Source organism: Benincasa hispida, chromosome 2 (genome assembly GCF_009727055.1).
Source record: "Benincasa hispida cultivar B227 chromosome 2, ASM972705v1, whole genome shotgun sequence".
Taxonomy (NCBI): Eukaryota; Viridiplantae; Streptophyta; class Magnoliopsida; order Cucurbitales; family Cucurbitaceae; genus Benincasa; species Benincasa hispida.
The window spans coordinates 11,056,538-11,077,017 of record NC_052350.1 but is presented as its reverse complement, the minus strand read 5'-3'; the positions used below and the strand labels follow the sequence as shown (position 1 = coordinate 11,077,017).

Genomic DNA, 20,480 nt, shown 5'->3' with positions numbered 1-20,480 from the left:
TAAAAAGAACTGTTCATGCTATCACCAAAATTTTGTTACATTTCTTCAGAGATGAATGCATTAGAACATTGGACATGTTGATGTTCACCTTTGTTATTCATTTGAACAATTATGGCAAAGAAAATAAGGTCATTTCATTTTAAAAAAAAAAGTAATAATAAATAAGTAGATAAATGACAATAAGGTTTTCATGTGCCTATATGAGAGCGTAACTTTCAAAGGTAAACACTACTCTCCCTAAAAGTTTAAAGGGGAAGAAAACCAAACTTGATTTTCGAGAAATATAATAATAAGGTTTTCTTATGTCGGAGAGTCGCAACTTTCGAAAGTAAATACTACTCCACCTAAAAATGTGGAAGATTAAAGTTGAAAACTTAATTCCTATAAAAACAATAATAATAAATAGTAACTTAAAACAATTTTCCTTAAATAATAATAATAATAATAATAATAATGCAAAAGAAAACACTATGATTATTATTATTATTATTATTTTTGGTTAAACAATGAAATATATATAGTTTCAAACTCTAAAATGTAAGTGTTTATAAAAAAAAAAAAGAAAAGAAAAAGAAAAATAACTTAAGACAGTTTGACTTGTATATAAAGGACCCTAATTGTATATAAAAATAAATAAATAAAAGAATAATATAAATATAATAAAAACAAAAGAGAGCACAAATGACACAAAATAAATATAATAAGAATAAAAGAGAGCACACATGACACATATAAAGTAAAAAAATACAACACACAATTTAAGCCAAGAGAAAATGATATAGTATCAGTATATCTAAGATTCTACTAGGACAAGGCCCTCAACTTATTCTAATGTTATTTTTAAAAAATAACAAAAGAATTCATCTGAGCGAGAATTTTTCTTGTGCCTACACATAAATCGAAATCTCTCGAAAGTCAACACTACTTCATTCTCAATTCTAGTCCTATAAGGTTGTAGCCTGGGTAAAGGGCTTATGAGGGTGTAAAATGCACGATAACTTATAAAAGAAAAATTGCACCAAAACATAGTGCAAATATTTTATAATAAATCAAATCATAACAGACAATAATTAAGTGAAGCAACTAGGGTTGACAACGGGTCGGGGTGGGATGGGGCGGGGGTATTTCACCCTATCTCCGTCACCATAGGGGTATTTCACCCCATCCCGTCGAGGAAACGGGTCCCCGTGGGGACCCATCCCCTTTTTTTTAATATATATATACATATATAAATATTTGTAATTAATATATATATAATTATATATAAGTTTATTTATTTGAAAATATATATATATATACTAAAAAAATTAAAAAAAAAAATTAATCGGGTCGGGCGGGAATACTTTCCCTGTACTCGCCCCATCTCTGATCAAACTGAAATTTTTTCGCCCCAATCGGGACGAGGACCTATGAGGACTTGACTCGTGGGGATTTTTGCCAACCCTAGAAGCAACAAACTATGTTAGAATATGAATAAAAGATAAAATGTAATGGCTTGACTCTCTTACACATTAAAGTCCCCAGTGGATCGTCAAGCTGTCACAATTTTTTAAAAATGAATAATTTAATTTAGTCTTTAATATTTTAAACTTTAGACAGATTGGAATTAAGTGAGATTCAATTTTTATGAAATATGTATATACAAAATTTGAATAGAATAAAATGACGATTTGAAAATTCACATGGATTGAGATTTGGTATCAATATAATAATAGTGTTTAAAAGAAATTCAGGTTTACCAACACAGTAACAAATTAATACCAAAATAAATCAAATCTAACAACCTAATAAATATCAAGTCGGACTACAACAACAATCGATCCTCTCCTTGTAAAATTAATATTAAATTAGGAGGCACGATTTGGTGATTGCAAGGAGAAGAAAAGCAAATATTCATAATGATACTAAAGAAATTCATCTCCTAAATTTAGAAAGGAAAGAAAAAAAGAGACCTTTTATCATCTCCTAATCAAGTGAAAACATCTCCTCTCCTCATTTTCTCAATACATTACACGTACAATTAAAATAGAAAATCGAGTAGGAAACAGATTTTTTTACAAATGAAATTCGAGAGAAATAGTGAAGAAGAGACCTTTGTTATTTTCATGACATTACGTCGGGGATCTTTTAATTTTATAGGAACTTCCTGTTATAGGGGACAAGTTAGTTTTTCTTTATAAGAATGTGAGAGAGTTATCAGGGAAAGGGAAAAAAAAAAAAATGGGAGCATGTCAGGAGATCATGTTTGTTAAAAAAAAAAAAAACCAACGTCAAATCAAAATAATCAAATTCAAAATTTATTTTTATTGAATGGGGTCTTAGCCATAAAAGAAAATGAAAAAAGTAAAAGAATAAATTAAATGGAAAAAATAAAATAAAAAATAAGCCGACAAAATATTATATCTAAAAAATATATAAATATAAATATAAGTATGAAAGCTTAATATATAGAAATAAACAGTGAGGTAATATATTAAATTAATTCAAAATAAAAACATAAAAATAAATCTGCCTTAATAGAAAAAGGTAGCAATGAATGTGAAAAGCACGTGGAATGACAAAAATACTTGTCTGCCGTCAATATCTTAAAATTTAAAAAGATAATAAAAATAATTGTTTTTATGTTTTTGAAGTGGGAATTTGGAAAGATTATAAAGGAAAAAATGAAAAGACCATTCACCATTCGGCGTTTCCACTTTCCTATCTCTTCGTTTAGGCCTTGGGGTTTTATTTCAAGTTTCCAAAATCGGACTTCTGTTGCCGGCGCGCACAACTCGAAGAGGAGATTGGGAGAAGGAGAACTCCAGTCAGGCGACGGCGAGCACGATTCAACTTTCTTCTCCCGTCTGGCGTGCTGCAACTGAAAGAGAAGTAGAGCACTGTACTGCCGCCAACGGCGGTAAGAAAACCCATCTTCTCCTTCATGCAACTCGAAACTAATTTTTTTTCCTGAATAGTGTATCGGAACGTTCCGATTCAGGGCGATTCGCACGATTCAGAAACTTGAATCGTGTGATACATGCTATTTGCGATTCAAAACTATGAGTTGAATCGTTTTGCATTAGTTTCAATACGCATCGTGAATTGAACGTCTTTAACAACCTTCATGAAACTTTAAATGCATCTTTTCGGATCGACTTTGTTTGTATCGTTTCTTTCAGATTGTACTGGTTCGAGTGAATTTTTTCAAACCCTTTTTGTCGGTGGATGATTAAATTATCTGATTATCTCTATTTTCTTTTTCTGAAATTTCATGCAAATCTTCGTCAAATCACTGATCCTAAATATTAGCATTGTTCTTAGATGATTTGGGGTTTTTATTTTGGTGGGGATTGGATTTCCTCTTGGAAATTTGGGTTTTCTTGCAAAAGTTCTAGCAAATAAGACCACTTAGTCTGAATTTACCTTTGTTCTTCAACTTTCTCACAGCAGGATTGTTTTGTTTGTCCTTCATTTGGGCTTTTTCTGATTGCAGAACTTATTGCTTTCGTTTGTTTGTTTAACTCTCTTTTGTGTTTTGGGGATTGTTTTGTGTAATGTAGTTTCCTCTCCATATGTAAAAACACTGAGATTTTCCACTTTGATGCTTACTAGTTGTTACAACGACCTTTATGCTGCAGAGTTCTTATGAAGTGATGGGTGGTAGAAGTTCTAAGCATGTAAGTTCAAGACGAAGTTCGTCTAGTCGGTCAAACTCGCAGCAGGGGACCTACGGTTATTATCCGCAGTCGCCATATGCTCAATCGAGAAGCACACCACAGCATCTGTATGCACCTCCAACTCCTAGCTATGGTGGAACTCAGGCCCCTGAGTCAAGAAAGAGACTGGAAAGGAAGTATTCAAGGATAGATGATAACTATAATAGTTTAGAGCAGGTCTTGCTGCAATTCATATTGTAAAACTTTATTGACACTTTATTTCATTTCAACATGAAGCTCATTTCTATTCTCTGATACTCTTCATAGGTTACTGAGGCATTGGCTCGTGCTGGCCTGGAGTCTTCAAATCTTATCGTCGGTATAGATTTCACGAAGAGCAATGAGTGGACAGGTTCGACCTTGCTTTGGCCATTGAATGTTCTTCTAATCGTTTTCTTCAATAGCATGTGCATATGCTAACTATGCCCTTTATATAGGTGCAAGATCATTTAACCGTAGAAGTTTGCATCATATTGGAGATGAGCAAAATCCCTATGAACAAGCAATAGCAATTATTGGGCAAACATTATCATCCTTTGATGAGGATAATATGATTCCTTGCTTTGGTTTTGGAGATGGTATTTCTTCCAAAAATTTGTGCAATCGATCTATTTTCCGCTCACAATTTTGTTTGAATTAACAGTAGTGAAGTACATGACTCCTAAAAATGTTGGCAGCATCGACTCATGACCAAGAGGTTTTCAGCTTTTATCCCGACGAGCGATTTTGTAATGGATTTGAAGAAGTGTTGGGTAGATATAGGGAGTTGGTGCCTCATCTTCGACTTGCAGGTTTCAGTCTCCCTGTTCGCTATTACACTTCTCTATTGTTAGCTTTTACTTACTATACTTTCATTGTTTCATCCCCGGACAGGACCAACATCATTTGCCCCAATCATCGAAATGGCTATCACAATTGTCGAGCAAAGTGGTGGCCAATACCATGTATTGGTAATAATAGCTGATGGTCAGGTACTTTTATCTTCATTCCCACTGGACTTCAGTTTTGATCGTTTTCGAGTTCGTGTTTATAGCATTACTTCCTGTTTGTTCCCTGATGCATAAAAGCTCTGTAGTTAAGCAATAATACAAAAGCTACGATTGCAGAGAGACTAGTTTGTAGGAAGAAATAATGTGTCAAGGATGTTGAGAGTTTAGTTAGTTTTATTTATGAAAAGCAATAGACTGCTTTTTCAGCAACCTAACTATTCCTTGACAGGTTACAAGAAGTGTTGATACTGAGCGTGGACAGTTTAGCCCACAGGAAAAGAAAACCATTGAATCAATTGTGAAAGCTAGGTAGGTTCAAGGTATCTATAATGGACAGAAATGACATTGTTCATATTTCTACATTGCGAAAGTTCTCTAAATTCGTTTTGAATTACAGTGAATATCCCCTGTCGATTATACTAGTCGGAGTAGGAGATGGACCTTGGGACATGATGAGGGAATTTGATGACAATATCCCAGCTCGTGCCTTCGATAACTTCCAAGTAAGAACTTCTCTTGGGAGGTTTTGTGGTGTTTTGTTTCTCAAGCTGGATTTGCCTCTATCATTGTTTGAACTCTATATGCAATCTGAGATTTGCACTTATGATTCTGCAGTTTGTGAATTTCACAAATATAATGTTGAAGAATATGGATAGAGCCAGAAAGGAAACGGAATTTGCTCTTGCTGCACTCATGGAAATACCCTCCCAGTATAAAGCAACACTAGAGCTTGATATTTTGGGGTAAATAACAAGATTCAAGAGATATTGAAGTGTTTTTTATTTTATTTTATTTTATTTATTTTTTGCAGTTAAATGGTATTGTATTTAGTTTCATTATTTCTTTCTCATTATATTTTCTCTCATTCCTCCAAAGTGCCAGTAGAGGAAAGGAAATCGACCGGGTTCCTCTTCCCCCTCCTCGTTATGGACCTAGCACCCAAAAAACCTCCAACTCAAGCAGTTCTCGCCCAATGCAACCCTCATTTGGTGGAGTTGTTCCTGCCCAAACCGCACCTCCTCTAAGTTCGGTTTCTGATGCCCATGTAAATGCTTCTGTTCCCTTTTTAGATCCATACTATCTTTTAGCAATGAAGACTAAGTTGAGCACTTCTATTCTCTTTTGTAAAATGGAAATGAAGATTTTTACATCCTCTGGTGCAGGCTTGTCCCATTTGCATCTCCAATGCAAAGGATATGGCTTTTGGTTGTGGACATCAGGTAATCACATTGGTAACTTCCAAATTGAAATTTTGTTGCCTATCTGAAACATTACCTGAAGAAACACTAACCTTTTACTTATCTGCAGACATGTTGTGAATGTGGACAGGATCTTCAGCTATGCCCCATATGTCGTAGCTTTATCGACACTAGGATAAAGCTTTATTAGCTAAAACTAAAACCCTCTACTGAATTCTTGCTCATGTCACGATAAAACTCCAGCGTCTTGCTTGAGTCATCTATGCAGCTCCTTTATTGGGTATGTTGAGCAATATAATTTTGTAAATATTCATAGTTTTTCCCTCCGATTTTCATTCATGTTTTTCCTTGTCATTCCATAGAATGTGTATAAATGATCAAATTCTTCATGTAAACTAGTTTTGCATTATTCTGAATGTAATTAGAATATCTTTAGTGGGCTATGAGACTTGATCTCTCATTATCAGTCACATTGAACTCCACCTAACACCTGATTTCTACACGTTATAGAGATGACTAGATAAGCAAATTAAGTTTTTGGCAAATTTCACGGCCAGCTTCTGTAGCCTAAATTTCTGCCAAACTAACTAACAATATCCCTTGAATGAGCTAGGTTTTCTGCCAACATTACTTGCTTCAACCAAGTGAAGAACTTATATAAACAACGTCACCTCTTCCAACAATATTTAGACCAATCCACATGGCCAACCATTAGCATTTTTCTGCAGTATTCAATGTACTGAAAACCATGATCTTGCTATTACTGCAATGTATAGAAGTCAGTTCTGTAGATGGAGTTTCCCCAGCAACTTAAACAGCAGGAAGGTGGCAGCTTCTTTTGAATAACAGTGGCGTGGTTGGCTATGAACATGGCTTTAACCCACCATCAAATATATTGTTTTTTAGAAAGAAATTCAAATTCAAATTAATATATATTATTAATACAAATACAAATACATAAACTAATATATATTATTTTGTTAAGAAAAATAACAAATAAAATAATAAAATTATATTAATTTAACTAGAAATTCAAATTAATAAAAATAAAATGTTATAAAAGTTGAAATTATATGAAAATAATTATAGATCAATGAATAATTGATTTGATGGAAATCATACAAAATATACTTATAAATAGATATCTTCGAAAATATTCTTATAAAACGAAATGATTACATTCGAGGCAAAGGCCTCCTTTTTTGTTTTATAGTTTTAAACTATTTGTCTGGGAAGACGTTATTTCCAAGCATCATCATTAGAAAATGATTTTTCTTTTCCCTTCCAAAATTATGGATTTTCTCTTTTTTTTTTTCTCCATCTGTTTTTTATTTTGTATAATTTTATTTAGAATATAATTAATTAATTAATATTAATTTAACAAAATTAATGTAAATATTTATTTTAATAAATCAATAATGGTCTATTAAAATATTTATTTAACTTATTTTTAAAATAAAATTTGATTAAACGAACGTAATTATTATTTTTACACAAGTTATTAATTAATTAGCTAACGGTATCTTAAATATATTTAATTAGTAAACTAAGATAAGTTAAATTTATTTAGGATAAAAAATCTATTTTCAATAATAATAATTAATCATTTTATTTTTTTAACTAATCAAACAATTATTTATTGAGATTAATTTTAATTTGATCATTTGAACCTATAATCATTAATTAGTTAATTATTTATTGTGATTAATTTATATTACTTCATTCATTATTAACATATTATATATATATATATAACTTTTTTTTAGTATTGTTTATTAATATGTCATAATTTTATCTCATTTTTTCACGTTTTATATAATATATTGTTTATTAAGATATATTTTCTTATATTATTTAAGTAAAATTGAAATTACTAATGGTGACTTAATTAATTAAAAAAATGATTAAGTATTGGATTATAATTAATATGACATTCTTAAATATATTAATTGGCTGGTTTTAATTATAAATTACTTAATTTGAAATATTTATAATTAAAATTATTATTGATTCTTAATTAATTAACTTTTATTAATATATTTAATGATATTTATTGTTTAATTAATTATTCTATTAAAATTACATAAGATTTTTATGCTTAATTTCATAAATCAAATACAAACAAAATTTTTGTTCATAAAATTTTGATAGTTTTTTCCATGCACAACCAAACACAATTATATTTTATTCCCAGATATCCTATTTCAGGTATCTTATTTCTAGTATCTATTAAACCTTAAACTAAATGACCACTAAGGGTTTTTTTTTTGTTTAAGTCCAAGATTTCCATGGGTGGGCATCCATGGGTGGGCATCCATATTACCATATTTGTTTTGTAGAAATGTAAGATGTCCGGGCATTTAGAGATTTAGGGGCATCCGAAAATGTTCGTACGGAAGATACCTTGGAAGTTTTGGATGCCCTCTTAAAATACGGGTATTTTAGATTCCCATGTTGAGAAGATTTTTTTAAAAAACTTTTTAACCCTTATATATATATCACTCTTCCTTATTTTCATTTATAATTAAAATAATACTGTGAACTACGTATTTTACTCTCTTTGATTATATCGGAGGTTTTTTAAGAAAGAAATTCAAAATCAAATTAATATTTATTTTATAAAAATTCAAATTAATATATATTATTTTGTTACGAAAAATAACAAATAAAATAATAAAACTATATTATTTAAAATAAAATTTAAATTAATAAAAAAAATGTTATATAAGTTCAAATTATATTAAATTAATTATAAATTAATAAATAGTCGTAAGAGCATTTTTGAAATATTATGTAAATTTAAGACATTTCTGTGTATAAGTTATACAAAACAAACACAGTTATTTAAGTATTCTCAAATATCTTCAAAAACATTCACACATAACAAATGTGGTTATTTAAGGATGTTGACATTTGCAATTTTGGACATCTAAAGATTTTCATTAACTACATTCTTAAAAGCAAACGACCACCCTTAAACAAATATAGGATAATGTAGCAATCTAGCCTTTAAAACACTAGTATGTTTTTTTTCTAAGCTTGACCACATGTGGAATTGGGAAATCCATATGATATATGTGCTAGGAATGGTGTCCTAAACCTCCTTATAATCTCGTAGTTTGTAAACTCTATATAAACATATTGTTATTAATAAAATAAGTGTTATTTTATAAGCATTTACTCAATCCAATAAACTAAGATCCGAGGTTATTTTATGTAAATTAAACAAGTATGTAGAGAGATACAGGTGGATCTTGTTTAAATAATAACCTAAATGATCTGTAGTAGATGGATAAGGTTATGTACCTTATCCTGGTGATACTATGGATACAACCCGCTTTGTAGATGTTACAAATGTTGTAAAGTGCTACAAATGATATGATCCTGATCATTCATGTAGAGACATACGAGTGAGGGTATCTTATACAAAGAGTTTGTATAAAACCGAACAACGAAATGATTAGTCTCTTTATATAACACCGTCGATAATAAGGACTTACATTTCACTAGGATGACCATAGGTGACATGACTTGAATCCTGGGTGAGTTGTGAACTCCTGCTTATGAAGGCGGTTATTTGATTTGTATGGGTGAGAGTGATCAGATTGCTAACTCAACAAGCCTACCACTTTGAGGATTTGTCTGATTGGGGAGCTAAGAACTCAGCTTCACAAGAAGGAATTCAGTCCTTCCCCGATGCAGGGGTAAGTAGATAAATTGCTCCCTTAAGGGTTGGTTCCGGGTCTTAAACATAGCGGCCACACCCTTTCTTCCAAGAGAGGACTCAGTGGGACTATGACTTATTGTTCATTAGAGGATTCGTCTGATTGGGGAGTTAAGAACTTAGCTTCACAAGAAGGAATTCACTCATTCCCTGATGCAGGGGTAAGAAGATAAATTGCTCCCTTAAGGTCTGGTTCCAGGTCTTAAGCATAGTGGCCACACCTTCTCTTCCAAGAGAGGACTCAGTCATAGTGGGACTATGACTTATTGTTCCACTATAAGAAGTTAGATGTAACTACAGAGGTAAAACGGTAATTTATCTCAATACCTTGGTAAATTTTGTTGATATAGATAGACTTTCGCAAATTTGAGGTATTAAATGTAGGGTTGAATCTATTGATATTTCGTTTGGGTGTTCATTTGCTTTGATTTCGTATATGCCAAAAGAAGTGTATTGTTCCTTGTGATTGATGATATACGTTAATTATTAATTCACCATGTCATCTTGATGAGCTCTTCTGCCGACTTGGTTGGCATTATTGATCGATTAGATTGAAACTAATTTCATTCCATTGTTCATATAGAGTGGTTGGCATTTTGATTAATCATATTCAAGTACTAGTGAGCCTTCTTATGTTTATAACAAACTGTAGAGTTAACTGAGACCCTTATGAATTATTAGGTATTAGTTTGGTCATTCTCTGTAGGTTTGTACAAGAGTCTTCAACATATGGGAATAAATTTACTTCAACCTATATTCATTCTAATTTGTTAAGTCCAGTCCATTTTGTTAGTGTATTTGACAATTCACTTTTTTGTTTAAGGCAGATCAATGAGTATCAAAGTAGAACTATGAACTAATGTTTTTGTAGGAAATCTTTGAGAGGTTTTGGCAAGGCTCATATGCAAGCTTATCCCTAGATGTGCCAATGGTGAGAGTTTTTTTCCTCCCTTATTGATTGATGAATATTTCCCAGCTTTAAAAACCATTGTATTTGTAAATTTCATGTGCTTAATAACATAAATGAAGGGATATGATGAGCGTGCTATGAGTGTATCAACTTAGTTGAGATAGTTGGGTGCACTTGCTGATCCTGCTCTTTTAGTTTCAATTACCTCTTTTGTATCATTGTAATTGGAGCATTAGTCTCTTTTCATCTCATCAATGAAAAGTTCTATTTCCGTTCTAAAAAAAAAAAAAAAACAAATGAAATATATGTCATGTTGATGTTAATTTGTTGTTAAGTTATGTAGCATTTGAAAATGACTTGAATAACTCGACAGAAGCATCGGGTTACTTGATTTCACAACAAGCTTTGGTTTACTATGCAACAAGCTTTGGCTAACTTTCAACAAGCTTTATAATTTTTTTAAACGAACCTAGAATGTTATAGTCTAGTATGATGGTGCTATATGTATGATATATATTGCAGCATCCTTTGGCTTGTAAATAAAGCAGCACGATGACAACATTAAATTTCTCAAGACTTAGAAAACAAATTAGATGAATCCATCCTCGACTTGCAAGGTATTTTTATCTATCATTGTGGGGTAGTGAATTTGTTCTAAAATACGATCTTTTCTCTTAGATTTTGTTCAAATGAATTAATTTGTTTATGGTTTCCATTGACTTGTTTATGTTTATAATTTTTTATTTTCTTTTTGTTTAGGTTTATTCATTTTGCCAAATGAATTAAGTTGCTATTAGTTTTTTCTCTTAAACTCAAGTGAAGCATTTATGAGTTTCATTACCTTGTTGAGTTTATTTCTTTTCATAAGTGTATATGAGTTTTATTGACTTTTATCTCTCTTATTCAGTTATCAAAAACACTCTCCAACACAACAAAATTTCTTAAAAGTAAGTTCTTACTTTTTTTTAATATACCAATAAAAGTTTGTTTGTATCCAACAAAATTTTAACTTTTCTATGTAATCCTTATGAGCTTTGATAATTTGTTGATACTCATTCTTGACTGATTTGTTGATTCTCAAACCTTGTGGTATTTTAATCATTGTTTTCAATCCAAATTGCTTAGGCCAAGAAATTAAATTAAATTAATGTAATGGAATTCTAGACTACTTAACGCATTTTGAGGTATTTTTGGAGTACTTTAATTGGTACTTTTCTTAAAAGTGTTTATAGGAAAGATTTTCACATAAAAACAACACTTGTAAGTCATTTTACACTCATTCATAATTACTCTAAGGCTTACTTGTATTTTATATGTTTAAATTACATGAGATTTTGATATTTATTTTACGTTATCATCATAGTTTTATGTTTGACAAGCTTACATTTATTTGTTATCTCACTAGTTTTTCTATTATTCTTCACTAAGGGTAATATTATGTTTTTTTTTTTTTTTTTTTTTTTTTTTTTTTTTTTACTTATTTGTTCAAATTGTTGTTTTATCTACTTTGTAGGTGGGAGAATAGTCTTTAGGTTCCAAAAATTGACATCAGAGAAATTTGGGAAGACATTATTGAGCACTTCTCATTTATCTTCAACTTATTTTAGTCATTTTAACCATTATTTGTAATTCATTTATTTTGAATTCTATTATTGTGGGCAACTTAGCATGTACACTCTACTTGTTCAATGTAGAATATACATGTATACTTCATGGTTGATACATAGGGATTTACGGTCAAAACCATATAGAGTTGATTTGGATGAAAAATATATCTTATCTTGATTTTGGAGTTAAATTATCATCCAATTTTTCTTTTATGACTTATTGGGGATTTGTGAAAGTAATTAAGATTTTATTTTGTGCATATACAGATAAAAAAGAAATATTATTGATATACTTGTGCTTAAGCAACAAATATATATAATATTTTTCAATGACAAAACGATGTTAGACATTTAATATCGGACAATTACTGCTAAGAAGTAGGTGAAAAACCAACATTAAAGATAATGTTCAATGTCGGTTGAAAATTGACATTGAAGATAACTGACATTAAAATCTTTTTCATTTATAGCGTCGGTTTAAAACCAACATTAAAGACCTTTTATAACACGATCTAAATCGACATTGTACCCCTATTGAAGGAAATTAGATTTGAGATTTCCATGAGCAGTGGAAGAAAGATAATTCCAAATCACAATCATGAATGAACAATACATTTACAGTTGACTTCAAATAAGCGGTTATACAATTCATACAGAAATTATAGCATGAAAAAACTACAAATGCACAAAGGGAAAACTCTACAAACATTTGCAGATGCGTCTCCACGCTCTTTTGCGCACGACCGCTCGAACAATAGCAACTTCGAACGCTCGATCTACACAATTGCAACACAGCACGAACACCACACGAACACTTCGCGCTCGTCCTCAACGATCGCCTCGGCCACGAACTCCTCAGCAACAGCACGAACGGCCTCCACGGTGTCGAGTTGAGACTGACACCACCAACAAGGTTACCTTGGTATTCTCGGTGTGAGAATCCAGAGGGTGGGCTCTGTTTAGACTTGGTATGAGGCAGACAAAGAAGGAAATACCGATCGCGTACACGACTGGGCAAGTGGGAGATGGTGGAGATCTATCGTATAGGTTAATGCCCAATCGTTTAGATAAAACTAAGCGATCGTCTAGCAAAAGCTTTGCGATCGTTTAGCTCATCATTTAGCTCGGTCTGTCGCTTACAAACACTACATGATCGTTTACTTTGGGCAAGCGATCGTCTAGCAGAATTATGCGATCGTTTAGTAAATACTGCATGATCGTTTAGCTCGCCACTGCACGATCTCTTAGCTCGCCCAGCCGTCATTTAGAAAATCCGTATTTACTTGACGACTCTGTGAGTTTCTTTTGCGCGAGAGAGAAATCTCAAAACTTTTTATCAACCTTTTGTAAAAGCTTCTTTTTCAAAATAGGAAAACCACTTTCTTTTTAAACTCACGTTTACCATGAATCCAATAATCACCCACTCAATTGATTATTTAAAGAAAAATAATTAATTATCCAATAATTAATATTATTATAAATATAAATGATAACCAACTTATCATACTATATTTATAACCTATAGTTTTAATATTTCATCTCATGAAACATATAAACCATAGTTCTTTTTCTATTCCATGGTATTTAATGTAAAATTTCATTTACATCAATCCTCCACTAGATGTATCTCATATATCATACCGATTATATCATATATAATAATAAAAAAAACCTCTTGTCAATTTGAACATTTCAAATCAACACCAAGAACTGATCCTCAACTGAATCCATTGAGCTACCAAGGGGACCTTATGGACCTGTAGCTCAAAGCTCCAACTGTACGTGAATAACTGACTAAACTTTTTAATCGCTGGATCCACCATCCGTTAACTGCCAGACACTCCACTAAAGACCGATAACTAACTCTCCTTACCACAGATATATTTTGTGTCCATCTTAACCAATCAGCAGTGCGAACCCTTTATAGATCGCTCGTAAGTACAACTGGGTCAATAACCATTATACCCCTGTAGTTACATCTGTCTCCTTAAGTTCCACTGATCCCTCTAATGAACATAAGTCATAGTCTTACTATGACTGAGTCTTCTTTTCTAAAGAGAAGCTGTGGCCACTATGTTCAAGCCCCGGAATCAGCCCTTAAGGGAACAATCTCTCTACTTATCCCTGCTTCGGGAAAGGAGTGAATTCCATCTTGTGGATTGAGTTCCCAGATCCCAGATCAGACAAGTCCCCAAAAAGGTAGGCATGTTGAGTTGGCAATTTGGCCACTCTCACCCTACTAATCAAATGACCGCCCTCAAAGGCAGAAGTTCCCAAAACTCAGGATTGAGGTCGTGTCACCTATGGTCGTTTAGGTGAGATGTAAGTCTCTAGTATCAACGGCGTTATATACAGAGTCTAGTCATCTCGTGGTCCAGGTCTTATATAAACTCTTTGTATAGGACACCCCCGCTCGTACGTCTCCACATGAATGGTCAGGATCTACCATTTATAGTAGTTTACAACACTTGCAAACTTCTACAAAGCGGGTCGTATCCGTAGTGTCACCAGGATCGGGTATCTCACCTTAATCCTTATACTACAAACCTATTTAGGTTATCACTTAAGGCATGATCCACTTGTATATCACATATACATGCTTTAGTTCACATAAGATAACCAATGAGTTTTGTTTATTGGATATGAGTAAATGTTAGAATTAAATAACACTTATTTTATTCATTAAACAATGTGCATCTTTACAAAACAACGAGACTTCGGGAGAATTAGGACACCAATCCCAACACTTATAATGACAATTTTAAACCGACATTAAAATCCAATTTTGTAGTAGTATTTCTAACCTACTCATGTTACTAATTATTTTTTTTATTAACATGACAAATCGTAGCATGCCGAACATTAAAAGAACACAACATATAAGCAGAAGATCGAGTTTTATTCAAATCAAGGTTTAGTTTGAACATCCCATCTGTGAGGGTATATAAGTCAGCCCCTATGGTCTGAGTAAAGCCAGTCTTGTTGAAGAAATAGGCCGAGACTAGATTCTTCCTTATTTTCGAAGTGTGCAGAACTTCCTTCAGAGTGATGGTCTTCCAGAGGCAAACTTCAGCTCTACCTTGTCGATTTCAGCAACTATTGTTGAGTGGTGATCACCCAACAATATATTTCTATCTTTAGTTTCAGAATATGATTTAAACAAACTACGATCATGACAGACATGATGTGTAGCGCTAATGTCTAGCCACCACCCTTTAGAACTCCTTATCACATTTACTTCTATGATCGTGGCAACTAATTCTTCTTCGGTCAAGTTCGTCTGCGCAACAGGTGCAAGACGACGCCTGTTCCTACAATTCTTGGTCATATGCCCAGGCTTGTTACAGTTGTAAAGAAATTGTACCATTTATCTTGAAGGGGCTTTCTTTTTTCTTTTTTTTTTTTTAATTTCTTTTTATTCTTCTAGTTGTTGGATCCACAATTCTGAATTTTCATCTTATTTCCCTTTGGCTTTAGTCCAGGTTTTTGAACAGTATATGTGGACTTTCTTGGTACAATGTTTACCTTCTCCCTCTAGTCCTGCTTTCGGGTTTCCTCCTCAATTCTCAAGCGTGTTATCAGACTTTCCAAAATTCCTTGGTTTTATGCCTTGGTGCGTTTTTAAGGGGTAACTTGTCAATAATAACAACAACTTGAAATTGTTCATTTAAGGGCATACTTTTACTGATGATTTCATGAGTAATCTTCTGCAATTCATGGGATCGATCTTCCACAGATTTTTCGTCCATCATTTGGAACTTCAAATAACGACTGATGACATACTTTTTTGAATCAGCCTCTTCGGTATCATATTTTTTCTGTAGGGCGTCCTAGACTTCTTTTGTTGTGGTCATCGTGCTATAATGATCATATAAATCATCAATCCAACCATTTAAGATAAAATTTTTGCAGAGAAAGTCATTTTCCTCCGAAGCAGTAGCATCTTTGATCTGTTGTTCGGTCAAATCAATTTTTGGGACAGTTGGCTTCTCCGTGGTGCAGGCGACAACAACTTTCTTCACAGTAAGGAAGAACAACATCTTCTACTTCTAACGTTTGAAGTGTGTCTCTTCAAAACGGAAAGGGCGGTTGAGATCGGTGGACAAAATGTTGTTCTGTGTTGGTATGACCATCACGCACGGAAGCAAAAGAAAGTCGTCTTAAAATTGTTGAGACAACTACCTGACGAACAGTGACAAGAATGGAGGCTTCGATGAACCCCGTAGGAATGGAGGCTTTGGTGAACTGCAACAGGAATGGAGGCTATGGAATCAGCAGCAGTGAACGAAAAACTTGCAAAACAGACACTTGTGAAAAAAGGCTGAGTCGTGGATCTCGTTTTCTTTAAGGCGTTTCGTGGCTCTGTCCGATGTGCAAGTACTTCATAGAGGATGTCACGTCGTCCCAAGATAAAATATAGCCCAAATATAAATCGGTCTCCATCGAAACTGCACCGAAAGCCAATCAGAATTCTCACACCCCTCTAGACTAACTGTGCTTGAAAAATGTGAAGGGAAAGGAGAGGAAAAGCATGGAGGGAAAGAACACGATTTCTGGTTTTCTACCTTCCTTCTGAAGCACTGAAGGCAATTTATAGGCCTTGAGAGTGCACAAAGAAGGTAACGTGCGTACTTACGCATAGAGCGGACCACGGCAAATTCGGATGACTAAAAAGAACAAATGATTTAAAGAAAATTATTATTGTTATTTATTTAAAATAAATAAATAAAACCCTTTTAATAAAAAAATATTCCACACACACCATTGATAGACCATCAAATCCACATTTGCCTAACTCTTTTGCCTAACTCCTTTGCCTAACTCTTCACCGCTTCTGGGGTAAATAAGAAGACATCTCCTTGTTGATTTAACCAATGTGGGATTCTTCACTTTCCTTTTCCTTCATTTAAAAAATAAATTTTCACCGACAAATATAATTGAGGACATGATTTACTTGAAGGCAGTAAGCAAAGAAACTATGCATTTGCATCCTCCTGTCTCATTGCACCTCCCTCAAATGGCGATAAACGCTTTCAATGTTGAATGTCTACGACAATGCTGCCACGCAAGTCGAACAATATAATTCTGTCAATATCCATAGTTTTTCCTCTAATCTTCAATTTCATTCATGTTGTCATTCCATAAAATGTCTAAAAATGATGTTCGATAAGTCTCCTAGGGGTAACAGATGCCTCAAATTCTTTATGAAAACTAGTTTTGCATTAGTCTGAATGTAATTACGATATTTTTAATGGGCTATCAGACTTGATCTCTCATTACCAGCCACATTGAACTCCACCTAATAAGTAACACCTTCACAGAAGAGGCATTTGCATTGATTTCTATACGTTGTAGAGATAAGCAAATAAAGTTTCAGGCAAACTTCACGCTCAGCTTTTGTAGCATGAATTTCTGCCAAACTAACTCAGAATATTTCTTGAATGAGCTAGCTTTTCTGCCAACATTAATCGCTTCAACTAAGTGAAGAACTTATATAAACAATTTCACCTTTTCCAACAATATTCAGTCCAATCCACATGGCCAACCATAAGCATTTTTCTGCAGTACTCATCGTACTGAAAGCCATGATCGTGCTACTACTGCAATGTATAGAAATCAGTTCTGCATTTGGAGTTTCCCCAGCAACGCAAACAGCAGGAAGGTGGAAGCTTCTTTTGAATAACACTGGCGTGGTGGCTATGCACATGGCTTTAACCCACCACAACACCGTTGTTATATTCGATCAAACTAGTGCTGGCCCGTCTGGATATCGACTCCGACGACGATCTGGGGGGAAAAGGTGTACGACATCCCATTCTGACATGATAGACCCCAACTGCTATGCGCATTCTGTGGAGTATGACATTTCAACGAATCAAGTTAGAGCTCTCCAACTTTCTTCCGATACCTGGTGCTCCTCTGGTTCCTTCCTGAGCAATGGAACGTTGTTACAAACAGGTGGTTATGGTAGCGGGTCGCGAAGAATCCGCAAGTTCAGACCTTGTAAAGACCATAGTTGCGATTGGAGTGAAGCCAAGTCATTGCTATCAAATGATCGTTGGTATGCTACGAATCAAGTCCTTCCCGAGCATGATCGGTTAATCGTGGTGGGTGGTAAGAGGACATTCACTTATGAATTCGTTCCAAAAATGGGGAAAGAGAAGTCCTATGATCTGCCATTCTTGCACCAAACTTTTAACAATCAGGAGGGAGGAAACAACCTCTATCCATTTGTTCATCTCTCCTCTGATGGGAATTTGTTCATTTTCGCCAACAGAGACTCAATTCTGTTCAATTACAGACGAAACAGAGTGGTGAAGACATATCCTCGAATACCTGGTGGGGGAGCGCGGAATTACCCCAGCACTGGCTCATCAGTGATCCTCCCATTGGATCACAGAAACAGGTTTCAAGAGGTCGAAATCATGGTTTGTGGGGGCTCTGCTACCGGAGCTTACAGGGCAGCACGACGTGGGGAGTTCATGAAAGGTCTGCGATCATGCGGAAGAATGGTGATAACTGGTAACACACATAAATGGAAAATGGAAGACATGCCAGAATCTCGGCTTTTACACGATATGCTGATCCTTCCTACGGGCAATATCTTGATCATTAATGGCGCTAAAACTGGTTGTGCAGGATGGGGCAATGCGAGAAACGCTTCCCTTCAACCCTACCTCTACGAACCTAAAAACCAACCAAACAGAAGATTCTCAGTCCTGAAATCCACCAAAATAGCAAGAATGTACCACTCGTCAGCGATTGTTCTTACTGATGGAAGAATCCTAATTGCAGGTGGGAATCCCCAACGAAATTACACATTCGAGAACGTACCTTACCCAACAGAACTCAGATTACAAGCATATCATCCACACTACATTGAGTCAAAATACGATGATCAGAGGCCAAGAAATGTGACGATAAACTATGCTCGCGGTGATTACGGCATCAAATACGGCGGAGAGTTCACCGTTCGATTCAAATTGGGGAGGAGGAGGGAAAATGCTGTAGAATTTAACGCTTACGCACCGCCATTTGCGACCCACTCGTTTTCGATGAATCAAAGGTTGCTGAAACTAAGGAGCAAGAGGATGGAGAGAGACGACAATGGCGGATGGGTGAGTGCCGTTGTGGAAGCTCCACCGTCGCCAAATGTTGCACCGGCCGGTTATTACTTGCTCACGGTCGTTAATGGAGGAATTCCCAGCGTTTCACGGTGGATAAGATTCATAAATTCCTGATTCAACTCAGTTTCGTTATTAAATGCCAACCCACCTACAGAAATAACTATTTTATAGTTTTTTTCCCCCTTTTTTATAACACTTCTATGTGACAATATTTACTTTTATCTAAACATAATAATAATAATAATAATAACTAGTATGTGATTATATTAACTTAGTTTTTATACTTTGGGATGTATCTCATAAGTTTCTATGTTTCAAAACATTAAAATTTTGTCTAATAAGATAAATGATAAAATTAATGAAATATTTTTAAATAAATAAAAAAGAAATACTTTTATTAGGCCTCAAGGGCAATTATGCAAGCTTACATCATTATGGGAATTTGGGAAACAACTACTCCAAACACCAGAAACTTTATAGCAGCTTCATGTACTCTAAGACCTAACTTTCTACTAACATGTACAAAGGAACTCCATAACTAAAGCTTTGATATCACCCAGGCCTGTCATTGATTTTAATAAAACCTTTCTGTGGAGGAGACCAAGTTGAATGAAATCCAGAAACTGCTTCATTATTCAAGTGAAAAACCTAGGTTAGGAGCATCTTTAATGGAAACTACTTCCTTCAAATAATTTTGTATCCATATAGTCCGAGTAGATGTATTGGGAATGGATCTCCTTTGTTTCGCTCATTCCATGTACTCCAACATGCGATCCAAGGTTACTTTATTTTTCTTTTGAGACATACTCTTCAAAATGTCTTAGAGTGCGTCTACCTCAACTAACATAATATTTATACTATCAATCTTACTAAAACTAGAGATTTAATAACAATAGAATATATAAATATCTAATTTTTTTAATTGAGAATAAATGTTTTCTAAATTATATTTAGGGATGTTCATGGATTGGGTTGGGTTGTAAGACTTTTTAGAGCCAATCTAATTTTTCGGGTTATAAATTATTTCTTCAACCTAAATAACCCTTATTAAAAAATGAACTCAACCCAACCCAACCATGAAATATTTGGGTTGGGTTGGTTAGGGTTAGTCGAGTCATTTGTTTAAAATTTTGTTCTAAAAAAAACACAATATAAATATGTAAAAAACTTATTTAATTATTTTTCATATATTGAATTAAGATTAACAACTCAATTTCAATTTAAAT

At 33.8% G+C, this 20,480-nt stretch overlaps 2 protein-coding genes across 3 annotated transcripts; both read left to right on the top strand.

Moving 5' to 3' along the window:
* The first annotated feature begins 2,668 nt into the window (after window positions 1-2,668).
* Window positions 2,669-6,329, top strand: LOC120070664 (E3 ubiquitin-protein ligase RGLG2-like). 2 transcript variants are annotated; one of them, XM_039022501.1, is made up of 12 exons: window positions 2,669-2,899; window positions 3,621-3,875; window positions 3,966-4,050; window positions 4,136-4,276; window positions 4,376-4,489; window positions 4,572-4,669; window positions 4,917-4,996; window positions 5,085-5,190; window positions 5,303-5,430; window positions 5,570-5,732; window positions 5,851-5,907; window positions 5,996-6,329. In XM_039022501.1, the coding sequence occupies exons 2-12, from the start codon at window positions 3,636-3,638 to the stop codon at window positions 6,074-6,076; spliced, it is 1,293 nt and encodes a 430-aa protein (XP_038878429.1). In that variant the 5' UTR covers window positions 2,669-2,899; window positions 3,621-3,635; the 3' UTR covers window positions 6,077-6,329. The 2 variants fall into 2 exon arrangements, with proteins under 2 accessions (XP_038878429.1, XP_038878428.1); XM_039022500.1 differs by having other exon boundaries at window positions 2,670-2,899; window positions 5,564-5,732.
* A 10,919-nt stretch (window positions 6,330-17,248) lies between these two features.
* LOC120071813 (aldehyde oxidase GLOX-like) lies at window positions 17,249-19,393 on the top strand. Its single transcript, XM_039024200.1, has one exon. It carries the CDS (start codon window positions 17,665-17,667, stop codon window positions 19,366-19,368), a length of 1,704 nt encoding a protein of 567 aa, XP_038880128.1. The 5' UTR covers window positions 17,249-17,664; the 3' UTR covers window positions 19,369-19,393.
* Window positions 19,394-20,480: the final 1,087 nt, after the last annotated feature.

Excerpts from the sequence above, each read along its gene's own strand:
- LOC120070664 (XM_039022500.1), top strand. The coding sequence starts at position 3,636 with ATGGGTGGTAGAAGTTCTAAGCATGTAAGTTCAAGACGAAGTTCGTCT. Across the intron at positions 4,670-4,916 it reads TAATAATAGCTGATGGTCAG|GTTACAAGAAGTGTTGATAC; the intron begins GTACTTTTATCT and ends ATTCCTTGACAG. Across the intron at positions 5,431-5,563 it reads CTAGAGCTTGATATTTTGGG|TGCCAGTAGAGGAAAGGAAA; the intron begins GTAAATAACAAG and ends ATTCCTCCAAAG.
- LOC120071813 (XM_039024200.1), top strand. The coding sequence starts at position 17,665 with ATGGCCAACCATAAGCATTTTTCTGCAGTACTCATCGTACTGAAAGCC.